We start from the raw sequence: 12,441 nt of genomic DNA on the forward strand, positions 1-12,441 counted from the left end.
CCTTACTCATGATGATTAATTTGTGTGTAGCCCTTTAAGAGCATCCCATGATCAGTAGAACGGAAAAAATGAAGTGGGTGAAATGGGTCTTCACTTTTGAATGGTTTGGGCTAGAGACAAGTGGTTTTCAGCATTGTAATAGTGCAACCAAACCAATTTAAAATGAACCAAATCTAATACCCAAATCTAAGTGCCTGTAGCTCAGGACATGCATATTAATGATTGAAATTTGAAAGGAAACACTTTGAAGTCTGTGTAAATGTGAATTTAATGTAGGAGTATATAAAACATTAGATCTGGTAAAATATTTTTTTGTACCATCATCTTTGAAATGCAAGAGAAAGGCCATAATGAATTATTCTAGCATAGGCGCAATAAAGACACTGGCCACTAGATGGCAGCAGTGTATGTGCAACGTTTTAGACAGATCCAATGAACTATTGCATAACTATTCAAAATGTTGTATCAAGACTGCCAAAATGTGCCTAATAGGTTTATTCATACATTTTAAAGTTCATAATTGTGCCCTCTCCTCAAACAATAGCATGGCATTCTTCCACTGTAGTAGCTACAGTAAATTGGACAGTACAGTTAGATTAACAAGAATTGAAGCTTTTTACCCATATCAGATATGTCTATGTCCTGGGATTTTGTTTCCTACAAGCTCATGCTAATCACATTAGCCGTTAGCTCAACCGTCCCGAGGTCGGGACACCGATCCCGTATTAAACTATACAAATTTTACATCAGCATGAGCGCACCGGACTTGAAACAACGACACAGATGTTACCATGCTCCCAAATCAAAATGCCATGTTAATTCCACAGGTCATGTTTTTTTTAAGTGAGTGTTACATTTGTTAAAATCAAGATTAGGAAAAGTTTTGCAGCACACCTGATTGAAAACCACCGCTCTAGAGATGTAGATCTATGGGAAAGTTAAGACCTCCGTGTATAGTGGGTTTTATCGCATTAACAGCCGGGATGAGGGCCCTAGAAGTCTGCTACATGAGACTACAGTGGGCCATTAGACAGGAGTCAAAGGCTCCTAAATATCTACATGCATCATGTCTCTGTTCGCCTTAGTAGACAATCAAGGATTCAGATCTGGACTGAATTTACAATATGGTACAAAACAAAGTTGGGGAATTCATAGATGTTTATTTTCCCTGAATCCCAAACCCCTCGGGGTCAAAGTGCAACACAGCCCTCTCAGTTCAAGGCAGGAAGTGCATTAATTAATAACGTGACAATTTAGCCCCCCCCCTCCCGGAGCTTCACAGCTATCGCCGTCACCACTTCTGAGAAAATCGTTCCAATCTATAAATCATTTTGAGCAAGTGAGGAAGCGATTAGAACACACCACCTCTCCATCGCATTCTTTCTGGCCATTACCCCCAAGACCGGCTGCCTTGTCAACCAAACCGATGGAGACGTGAACGCCTAATTACAATCATGATCACCTCTGGAGCATTCATAACTAGAGATTATGATATTAGGTGACAGGGTGCACCGATAGACAAGCAGAGGCACATGTTTGTGTTCTTCTGCCCATATTGATTGATAATGTACTGACACTCGGCAAGAGACGACACCAGTGGGGAAGTTTGAAAACGTAGTGAAGAGTCGCATGCAAAACCACTTCCTGCTTCTTGGAAACTAACACTGAGAGACAAGAAGTAATCCACTGCCTGCCTCTCTGTTAATTGATAGTGATCTACTTTTACCAAGGGCGCAACTTTGTTTAAGAAGTGGGGGGGACATTATTATTATTTTTAATCCAGTCGGATAAACACTCCAAACTGCTTACCCGACCGCTTGGAGGTGTCTGCATGTTTCTAAAGCACACCAGTACCTCGTTGTGTGTCACATTCCAATTATAAAAACTGAGGGGGCAAAAATTACATTTCAGAATGTGATACAGACATGTCGTCGTCGCCCCCCCCCAGTTCCCAGTGAAAGTTACGCCCCTGACTTTTACAATCGTTGACATGATCATCTAAAAAGGAAGTTGACGACAGTCACACATTCATTATAAGCAGGCCTTACCTATGCTTTTTGATGGTGGGGGTGGCTTCTTGGGTCTCTGAAAAAACAGAAAGTAGGTCAATGTGACATAGAGGACTTCTCATTCAGCTACAGTAGCACTCGTTAGTTTAAATATCATCAGACTCCCAGCAGATGCACCATGATGGTCAACAAGCAGAGAGTGAAAGAGCACTTTAATGCTCCACTGTATTCGGTTTAACAATAGGCTTATTTAAGCATCGAGAACATTTTTTTATTAAGACGTGGGAGAGTCTCTCTGCATCTAGCTACTTGAATAGGCGCTATGGCAACAAAGAAAGGTGCCCTGGGTTTAACGGTTTGTTCAAGGGGACAATGTGTTCATGTTTTTTCAGTGACCCAACTACATTTCTTTACTTTGGCTCAGGTGCATCACGTTTAACAAAGAAGAATGTCAGGGTCGGTTCAATCATTGTTGGTTCTTGTTCATCAGTTTCTTAAAATTCTTCCGAATTCATGTTATTCCTTTCTGCCTGGCTTCTGTAATACATACAAAGATGTTTCGACTTTATTCTTACCTGATACATCTCCAATTTAAAACAGTATATCAATCGAAACACAAGGCTTCAAGTGCCACAGATGCAGATAACGCTGCAGCTGTTCCATGTGGTCAGCCTGGCAACGCACTGTGCCGAATCCCTGATCTACAAATCAACTAACACTTTGATCCTGAGTTAGAAAGAATCAGGCCCATCAGTGTGTGAGAGTAGGGAGGGCTGAGGAGTGACACCAGACCTCTAATGCTGCTGAGGCAAGAGCATCAGTCAGAAGAGAAGCACGTGCTCCTAATGAAAATAACAAGCAATTCTTTTCCGTTCTACAATGATCTTAAAGTCGAGATCTGCGAAGGTTGAAACAACGCCACTTGGTCTCCCCAGGCTCACGCATTTATTGTTTTTCTTTTCTTTTTGAAAAGGAGATGAGTGTCCAGCAAAGAATAATCAAATAATCGTAGCACATCCTCTGCTGTTCTATTTGCTCTGCTTTGTTGTTTGATGACAACTTCCATGGCAACTGTCCTCATTAAGGCTATATCTGAGAATGAATTGCAGCCAAACTGTGGTAGCTACCGCCAGTATCTAATCTGAGAGCTATAAGTGATGTGTTTTACATGCTGTGGTCACGAGGTCCCAGAGCATGAAGAATCACAGGGAATGTGGGACTTTACATTTTCTATACATTAAAAAGAGTGTGAAACTGGGAAAATATTTAAATAACACAAACAATCTTCACTCTATTTTACTAGGATGTTTCCTGTAACAATCCAAAAACTGGGACTTCTTTATAACATGCTCACAATAACAACCTAGAAATAAAGATGAAGAAAAAAAGAGAGAAGGGAAGAGAAAGTGAGAGAGGCCTGACCGCCTCTCTTAATGGAGAATTGTTCATGTCTGCCCTCTACTGAGCATCTAGCAGAACCGAGAACATAAAGGGCAACAGTGAGATCCATTATGGCGCAAGAACTTCCTAATGCTCTGGGCCAGAAGGCTGTTCACCACCACTGCTGCTTGACCTCCATATGGTGATGCAGAGCAGCATGGTCTCTCCACCGGGCCGTGACACAACAGCAGCCACTGTGTGCACCGGGGAGGCAACAGAGTTAATAAACAGGGACATTGAAGTTCAAGTACCAGGAACTTTACTTACAATTAAAGGAGTATTTTAGTCTGCTCTTAAAAGAACTTCCCTGAAATTCAACTTTAACATATTAAAATCATTTAGCTGGAGGATACTTTTTTTGAAGGCAAAGACTCACAAAAGTGATATTTTGCACTTCTCTTTAAACAGAACAGCTGTGAGGGGGCTTAGTTAGAAATGAGATCAACACAGAGCTCCGTAACTCTTACGCGTATAAATATATAGAGAAAGCATAATTTCCCATCTAAAGTGTATGATGACTCCTGACAGAGACCCCAATCTGACCAGTCAACAGAACATTCCCAGGCTACCACTCTCATTAGACTTGCTCTCCATATCAAGGGAAGAGTCCCACATGAATTCCGTGAGCATACACCAACACCATGTACTCTAACACAAGCATGTGGAAAGCCCAGCCTACCTCTTCTGCTTCCTGCTTGGGAGACAGTTTGACTGATCCTCTTGATGTGGGAGCCGGCTGCAAAATAAAAGGAAATAGTTTACATTTTAAATAATGAAACATGTATGATCATTACACAAATGACTGACTTTACACATAGGCTTATCTAGCGATAAGACCACTAGGGTCTGGAGTTCATTATTTCTTTCATCATACCTCTTTGTCTGCGTCTGACATCACAGTCACAAAGTTGTCAGGAAAAACTCCCTCTTTACCTCCGATCTCCCCTCTCCACCACCCCGGCTCCCCTGTGTCCTGAAACATAACAACTTTACTGGTCAAGCATTTTTCAAACATTACCATGAAAAGGCTAGGATAAAAACAACATAGCAAAGACTCCTAAGGGAGTCCCAAGTGGCGCAGCGGTCTAAGGCACGGCATCTCAGTGCTAGAGGAGTCACTACAGACCCTGGTTCGATCCCGGCCTGTATCACAACCGGCCATGATCGGGAATCCCATAGGGCGGCGCACAATTGGCTCAGTGTTGTCCGGGTTAGGGGGTTTGGCTGGGGTTGGCCATAATTGTAAGTAAGAATGTGTTCTTAACTGACTTAGTTAAATAAAATACAAATAAAAGAAACAGGAGTCTGAGAAAGTTTCCAAATATCTGCATCAGGCCATTTGGTAATCAAACCAAATTCTCTGAATAAACAATTATGTATTTGATTCAATATCATCAAATTCAAAATCAGCTTCAAAACTGATAAAAGGCATCTGTGGAGATTCCTACAACCTCACTTCATGTTAGACATCACATGTAAGTCTGCTTAATGGACACTAGATGGCACTTAAACATGATTAATCCACAGCGAAACGTGATCTGTCATAATGTGTCTGCCTTAAATAACAAAACATGACTCAAGAGCCACCTCTTAACGGTAACTCAACCTCTCCATATGGCCTAGCACTGTCTTGGCCACGTTCCCAGTCATGGCACTCATGCTCTTCTTCAGGGTGTAAAATTCAACAGGGACCCAAGTCTCTGGTCAAGGGAAGCTAACTGCAATAGATCACTTATTTGCTACGGTGACAGCTTCCTACCATCACGTTGCTTCCAAAACACAGCAGGGTGCTCGATGGTGATCGGGGTCATGTTTAGAGGCCATTCTGAAATGGAAGAGGTACTACCTGAACTGGTCCAATAAGATGATCACTAGTTTTCTGTTACAAAATGTTGCTGTGCCTACAGCAAACTACCCAAGTCTACCTAATCAGAATCATTAGAACTACATACTCAAATCTGTCCCTAGGGTCCTGGACCAGGTCTTGCTCACAGCATTCACCTACAGTTGAAGTCAGAAGTTTACATACACTTAGGTTGGAGTCATTAAAACTCATTTTTCAACCACTCCACAAATGTATTGTTAACCAACTATAGTTTTGGCAAGTTGGTTAGGACATTTACTTTGTGCATGACAAGTAATTCGTCCAACAATTGTTTACAGACAGATTACTTAACTTATAATTCACTGTATCACAATTCCAGTGGGTCAGAAGTTTACATACACTAAGTTGACTGTGCCTTTAAACAGCTTGGAAAATTCCAGAAAATTATGTCATGGCTTAAGAAGCTTCTGATAAATTATGTCAATCAGCCTGAGTCAATTGGAGGTGTACCTGTGGATGTATTTCAAGGCCTACCTTCAAACTCAGTGCCTCTTTGCTTGACATCATGGTAAAATCAAAATAAAATCAGCCAAGAACTGTACACCTCCACAAGTCTGGTTCATTCTTGGGAGAAATTTCCAAATGCCTGAAGGTACCACGTTCATCTGTACAAACAACAGTTGGCAAGTATAAACACAGTGGGACCACGCAGCCGTCATACAGCTCAGGAAGGAGACGTGTTCTGTCTCCTAGAGATGAATGTACTTTGGTGCGAAAAGTGCAAATCAATACCAGAACAGAAAAAGGACCTTGTGAAGATGCTGGAGGAAACGGGTACAAAAGTGTCTATATCCGCAGTAAAACAAGTCGTATATCGACATAACCTGAAAGGCCACTCAGCAAGGAAGAAGCCACTGCTCCAAAACAGCCATAAAAAAGCCAGACTACGTTTTGCATCTGCACATGGGGACAAAGATCGTACTTATTGGAGAAATGTCCTCTGGTCTGATGAAACAAAAATAGAACTGTTTGGCCAAAACGACCATCGTTATGTTTGGAGGAAAAAGGGGGAGGCTTGCAAGCCGAAGAACACCATCCCAACCATGAAGCACGGGGGTGGCAGCATCATGTTGTGGGGGTGCTTTGCTGCAGGAGGGACTGGTGCACTTCACAAAATAGATGGCATCATGAGGCAGGAGAAGCAACATCTCAAGACATCAGTCAGGAAGTTAAAGCTTGGTCGCAAATGGGTCTTCCAAATGGACAATGACCCCAAGCATACTTCCTAAGTTGTGGCAAAATGGCTTAAGGACAACAAAGTCAAGGTATTGGAGTGGCCATCACAAAGCCCTGGCCTCAATCCTATATAACATTTGTGGGCAGAACTGAAAAGGCGTGTGCGAGCAAGGAGGCCTACAAACCTGACTCAGGTACACCAGCTCTGTCAGGAGGAATGGGCCAAAATTCACCCAACTTATTGTGGGAGGCTACCCAAAACGTTTGACCCAAGTTAAACAATTTAAAGGTAATTCTACCAAATGCAAATTGAGTGTATGTAAACTTCTGACTCACTGGGAATGTGATGAAAGTAATAAAATCTGAAATAAATCACTCTACTAATATTCTGACATTCTTAAAATAAAGCAGTGATCCTAACTGACCTAAGACAGGGTCTTTACTATGATTAAATGTCAGGAATTGTGAAAAACTGAGTTGAAATGTATTTGGCTAAGGTGTATGTAAACTTCCGACTTCAACTGTACTTCACTAGGGAAGAATAGACAAGCAGGGCTGGAGAATGTGCAGTAAGGTGGATGAGGACAATCAGTACCACTATACCTGGGTCCGGTCCGGGAAGTGAGATGAACACACTGAGGAGCACGGACTGGGATGGACCATGTTGACCAGGATCAAATAGATAACTCACTGTGTTTATATGTGTTATACGCAAACAGGCACATTTTCCAGGTGTATAGTGTAAACATGTGGCTGGGAACAAGCCTATACATCCTCTAGTAAACTCTCTCCCTTACAAGTGGGACAGTTACGTAGACTGTTTTAAAACCTGTTTGGAGTAGTAGTAGCTTTAAGCTTTTCAACTGAGTATTGGCTGGGCCAGAGGCCAGCAGCTGGTGCTGGTCCGGGTGGCTTTACTTACCTTACTCAAAATCTGTATGACGTCACCCTCTTTCAGTGTCAGCTCATCTTGATTTGTGGCTTCAAATGCAAATGTGGCCTTGCAGTATTCTTTTACTGGGGGGGAGAGGAACAATACTGTTCTTGAGAAATGCAGTCATTCACCAACAAAATCGACCGAATAAACAAACACATCCAATAAGAGTCAAGTTCTCCCGAGTGGCGCAGCGGTCTAAGGCACTGCATCTCAGTGCAAGAGGTGTCACTACAGTCCCTGGTTCGATTCCAGAGTGTATCACATCCAGCCGTGATTGGGAGTCTCATAGGGCTGCGCACAATTGGCCCAGCGTCGTCCGGGGTAGGCCGTCAATGTAAATAAGAATTTGTTCTTAACCGGCTTGTCTAGTTAAATAAAGGTTCAATAAATCAAATAAAAATTTAAAGTGATGGATGTGTTAAGTTTATTCCTAGTGATACCGTTACGATTGGCTAACCCTAAACCTACCATTGGCTTTAAAAGTTGAACACTTAGGAAGCACAACATCCCACACCACATGACAATATATCCCACTTGAACCTCAATGTAAGAACAACATTTTACAATCACAATAAAAAAAAAACATGCTATGATTATCAAGTGTTGGACAATGGTCCTTACGGGCATGACAAAACACACGCATTACGGGCATGACGGGCATGACAGAACACACACATTACGGGCATGACGGGCATGACAAAACACACCTATTGTACTCTGAGAACATAACACGAGATGACAGTTTGTGTTTAAGTCACTTCTAATCATACACACTGGGACCTTTACCCTCCCCCTTACCTTTTGCTTTGCTGTCCCCCTCTGCTTTCTGTGAGTCTGTCACGTTGGAATGGGCGGGCTTTGCGGCAGATGGTAATAATGGGATTGGCTAAAATGAAGCAAACCACAGATGGATTTACCGACATGATTGGATGCACAGTACAATGCTCAGATGGTCCCCACCAATGTGAGACTAGGCATGCCTGACCGGAATGAACACTGAGCACAGGGTCATCAGCGGACTCACCGATTGGTCAACAGACAGTGTGTTAGTCAGCGTGCAGGTCAGTGTTTGTGAAGAGTATGCCAGTCTGCTACAGAGTATGTCATGTGGGTTATATGACTTAAGCTAAAACGTAGACCAACATCAGGAAGCCTTTGTTAGTTACTGAGTGAGCAGACAGATAAGTGGTAGAGTCAGGCAGGCCTACGCTTATTCTGTGTTTTGTCTCAGCTAAGGTGAATGTCCTCTAGATTATGAGTAACAAGCTGTTGAGTCACGAGGAGAGAGAGAGAGCGCGAGCGAAAAAGAGAGCGAGCGCGAGCGAAAAAGAGAGCGAGCGCAAGCGAAAAAGAGAGCGAGCGCGAGCGAAAAAGAGAGCGAGCGCGAGAAAAAAGAGAGCGAGCGCGAGCAAAAAAGAGCGAGCGCGAGCAAAAAAGAGCGCAAAAAAGAGAGTGTGAAAAAGAGAGCAAGCTCGAGCGAAAAAGAGCGCGAGCGAAAAATAAATATTGCCCTCAGATACGAGGCCAAGAAAATTAGGTCAGTCAGAGCAGAGAGCGAGCGAGCGAAAGAGCAGAGGGCGAGCGAGCGAAAGAGCAGAGGGCGAGCGAGCGAAAGAGCAGAGGGCGAGCGAGCGAAAGAGCAGAGGGCGAGCGAGCGAAAGAGCAGAGGGCGAGCGAGCGAAAGAGCAGAGGGCGAGCGAGCGAAAGAGCAGAGGGCGAGCGAGCGAATGAGCAGAGGGCGAGCGAGCGAATGAGCAGAGGGCGAGCGAGCGAGAGAGCAGAGGGCGAGCGAGCGAGAGAGCAGAGGGAGAGCGAGAGAGCAGAGGGAGAGCGAGAGAGCAGAGGGGGAGCGAGAAAGCAGAGGGGGAGCGAGAGAGCAGAGGGGGAGCGAGAGAGCAGAGGGGGAGCGAGAGAGCAGAGGGGGAGCGCGTGAGCGGAAAGTGCCAGAGATGCTGCTACTGATGGATTGACTGTGTGAACGACAGCGTAATGGAATATGCCATGTTGTAAGCTGTGGGACAAAGACTGAACCAACGCTGCCATGAAAGAGAGAACAGGGAGAAGGAGGGGGGGTGAGAGAAAAGTTTCAGAGGGGGTTGAATGGAAGCTAGAAATGTTCAACTAAACCTAGAGTGTGCTATTAGCTGGACTATTAAGTTATCACTATCCATGCAAATTAATGTCACTAATTATCTGAGTGTGCTGCTGTAGTTGGTCTCCCTCAGATACGCTGAAATATCGCCCTCAGATACAACGCCAGGAAACTAGGTCAGTGAGAGGGAGCAGGGAAACTGCCTGCCTGCCATCCAACCAAAATAAAAAAATAAAGGCTATCAGCTGGGGAGGAGGAAAGGTTGATAAAGATACCCAACCCACGCTGCATCACTTCCCCTAGGAATTAAACAGTCACCACAACACTAAACCGTACTGACTGGTGGTCCCCATACAGGAGCATGTGTAATGGTGGCTGAACTAGCGCTGGGACGATAAACCAGAAATGATCGACATCGACCATTTATCGTGGACATTTTGCTAATATAGTTCATTACAAGAAATAACTTACAGGGCCCTACTAGAGAAATGTGAAGTTTGAAATGAAATAAGTTTGCTAAGACGGGTGATAGTTAAATGGGACAATTGATAACTACAACATTCAAAGTCATAGTAGTTTTATGGGTAATATATTTTTTTTAAATAACTGGTGCACATTGCTATAAACTTATCGTTCAATTTATCGTAACTGTGATAATGCAGTCAGTTTATCTTGAAATGTATTTTTGTTCATGTCATCCAGCTTTAGGGTGAACTCAGAATGTTAGTTAATGTAAAACAAGCTCATAAACCAATAATATCCAATGTAAACCTACCATATTACTTTCACCAGCATTGGTTTCAATTGCATTCCAGTTGAAATACATTTCTGACTTCAGTCATATGACCCTGAGTAAGTCAACACGCCAACCATAAACATTCTTCCTATTGTTATACTGTTATGCAACAGACGGTTGGGAACCTTTGGACACTTAAAAAAACATTCCCGTCTTCCTTTCAATTGTGAATTGGTTCTCAGAGGACTTCAGTGTATTTGAAGGGGAAGCGCATGTTTGAAGGGGAAGCGCATATTTGAGCCTTATCGGAACCTGTTGAGGTGCACGACACCTTGTGAGTGACATCTCAGACAGACATCTCTGAGCACCGGCTCAGCTCACTTACTTTGTCTTTCTTCTCCTCTCCCTCTGTGCTGGGCAGGCGGGCCTTTAGCTTGACCGAACCTTCCCTGAAGATGTCCCCAAAGCCCACCCCCCGGATCTTCTTGGGCTGGGTGATCACTCCATTGCCTGGAGAGGGGTGGGTGGGGGAGGGGGGGAGCAGAGCTTCTTTACCACTGGCGTCTGTGGGAAGGACACAATGCATGAGGCGAAGAGAACAAAGCAAAACGTGCAGAAACACGTGCATTTGTGTATGTACACACTTGTGCATGAGAAAAATACACAAGCTAGGCCCCCCCCCCACACACACACACACACTAATGGTGTGCAGGTCAGCTGTTTGTTCACCCACACCTGCTAATAACCCATCTGAAACTGGCTGACTATATGTGATAAAGTGATAATCTGAGGCCCTCAGTCAACCATAACCTACAAATATAGAAAGGGGAGGGTCCAGGATTTTTTGGGGGCCTAATTTAGATACGTTTCTGCTTATAATCTCCGCCATTTTGGTAGGCTGTGTTAGTCAACTTGTATATAACTAGATACAAGTAGCTTATCTTTTGTCATCATATGTAGCCCTAGAAGGCTAAATAAAGCCTTGCTCAACAGAATAATGTAATAGACAGATAGAATGAATGCTTTAATCCAGTTGACATCGGTAATGTTCTGTCACCTTTCGTGGAGCAAAGAAGCTTAGGTACTGGGGAGAAAATACAATAAACCCCCCCAAAAAAATAAATAAATAAAATGAAGAAAAATAAATAAATATAATACAAAATAAAAATAATTCAGGAAAGATTCTCTTTGTTTGACGGGTTTTAAGAAAAAAGAAAGCTGTGAAAATGACAACGTGTTTCTGATAAGATTTCAGTTCGGCTTTGATGCATATTTTATGTGGTCGAAATACTATCCGCTCTTATGATGAAGGCGACACCTCTACAGATGGTATCTAACTGAGCATTGCATTCTCTCAAGATGCAGAAATAAATAAATCATATTTCTCCACCCCTGTGTATCATTTTACTGCCAGAAATGCTTAATTCTGCAGGAGTTAATATTAGGGCTATGAGAGATTATAGACCTATAGTCAGTGTCCAGATTTCCATTTAACCTATCGAAACTGTGGGCTACAGTTCCCTTGACATGCAATAAGCCTATTTGAAGTCCTGTCTTGTGACTGTCAAATTTGTATTGCGCCTCACAATCACCACATAACATAGCTGGCACTGATGTCCTCTTTTACCACGTCACCAAATATTTTCCAAACATTTACCTGTGGTAAACTCAATTGATTGGACATGATTTGGAAAGGCACACACACCTGTCTATATAAAGGTCCCACAGTTGACAGTGCATGTCATGAGGTTGAAGGAATTGTCCGTAGAGCTCCGAGACAGAATTGTGTCAAGGCACAGATCTGGGGAAGGGTACCAACAGATTTCGATGGCATTGAATGTTCCCAAGAACACAGTGGCCTCCATCATTCTTAAATGGAAGAAGTTTGGGCCACCAAGACTCTTTCTAGAGCTGGCAGCCCGACCAAACTGAACAATCAGGGGAGAAGGGCCTTTGTCAGGGATGTGACCAAGATCCCGATGGTCACTGACAGAGCTCCAGAGTTCCTCTTTGGAGATGGGAGAATCTTCCAAAAGGACAACCATCTCTGCAGCACTCCACCAATCAGGCTTTTAAATGGTAGAGTGGCCAGACGGAACCTACTCCTCAGTAAAAGGCAAATGTCAGTTGGCCAAAAGACACCTAAAGGACTCTCAGACCATGAAA

The 12,441-nt window shown here is 43.3% G+C and overlaps 1 protein-coding gene across 3 annotated transcripts in view; it reads right to left on the reverse strand.

Annotated features, from left to right (window-relative positions):
- The window catches only part of cd2ap (CD2 associated protein), a 74,448-nt gene that overhangs the window by 24,038 nt on the left and 37,969 nt on the right, over positions 1-12,441 (reverse strand). For all 3 annotated transcript variants that reach the window (XM_036985112.2, XM_021612084.3, XM_021612085.3), the window contains exons 6-11: positions 10,661-10,839; positions 8,246-8,333; positions 7,433-7,527; positions 4,324-4,422; positions 4,129-4,185; positions 2,049-2,085 (exon numbers count right to left, since the gene is read on the reverse strand). In XM_036985112.2, the coding sequence (XP_036841007.2) occupies positions 2,049-2,085; positions 4,129-4,185; positions 4,324-4,422; positions 7,433-7,527; positions 8,246-8,333; positions 10,661-10,839 (555 nt within the window). The remainder of the gene's footprint in view (positions 1-2,048; positions 2,086-4,128; positions 4,186-4,323; positions 4,423-7,432; positions 7,528-8,245; positions 8,334-10,660; positions 10,840-12,441) is intronic.

This window comes from Oncorhynchus mykiss, chromosome 8, assembly GCF_057628025.1.
Source record: "Oncorhynchus mykiss isolate SJ-2025 chromosome 8, ASM5762802v1, whole genome shotgun sequence".
NCBI lineage: Eukaryota > Metazoa > Chordata > Actinopteri > Salmoniformes > Salmonidae > Oncorhynchus > Oncorhynchus mykiss.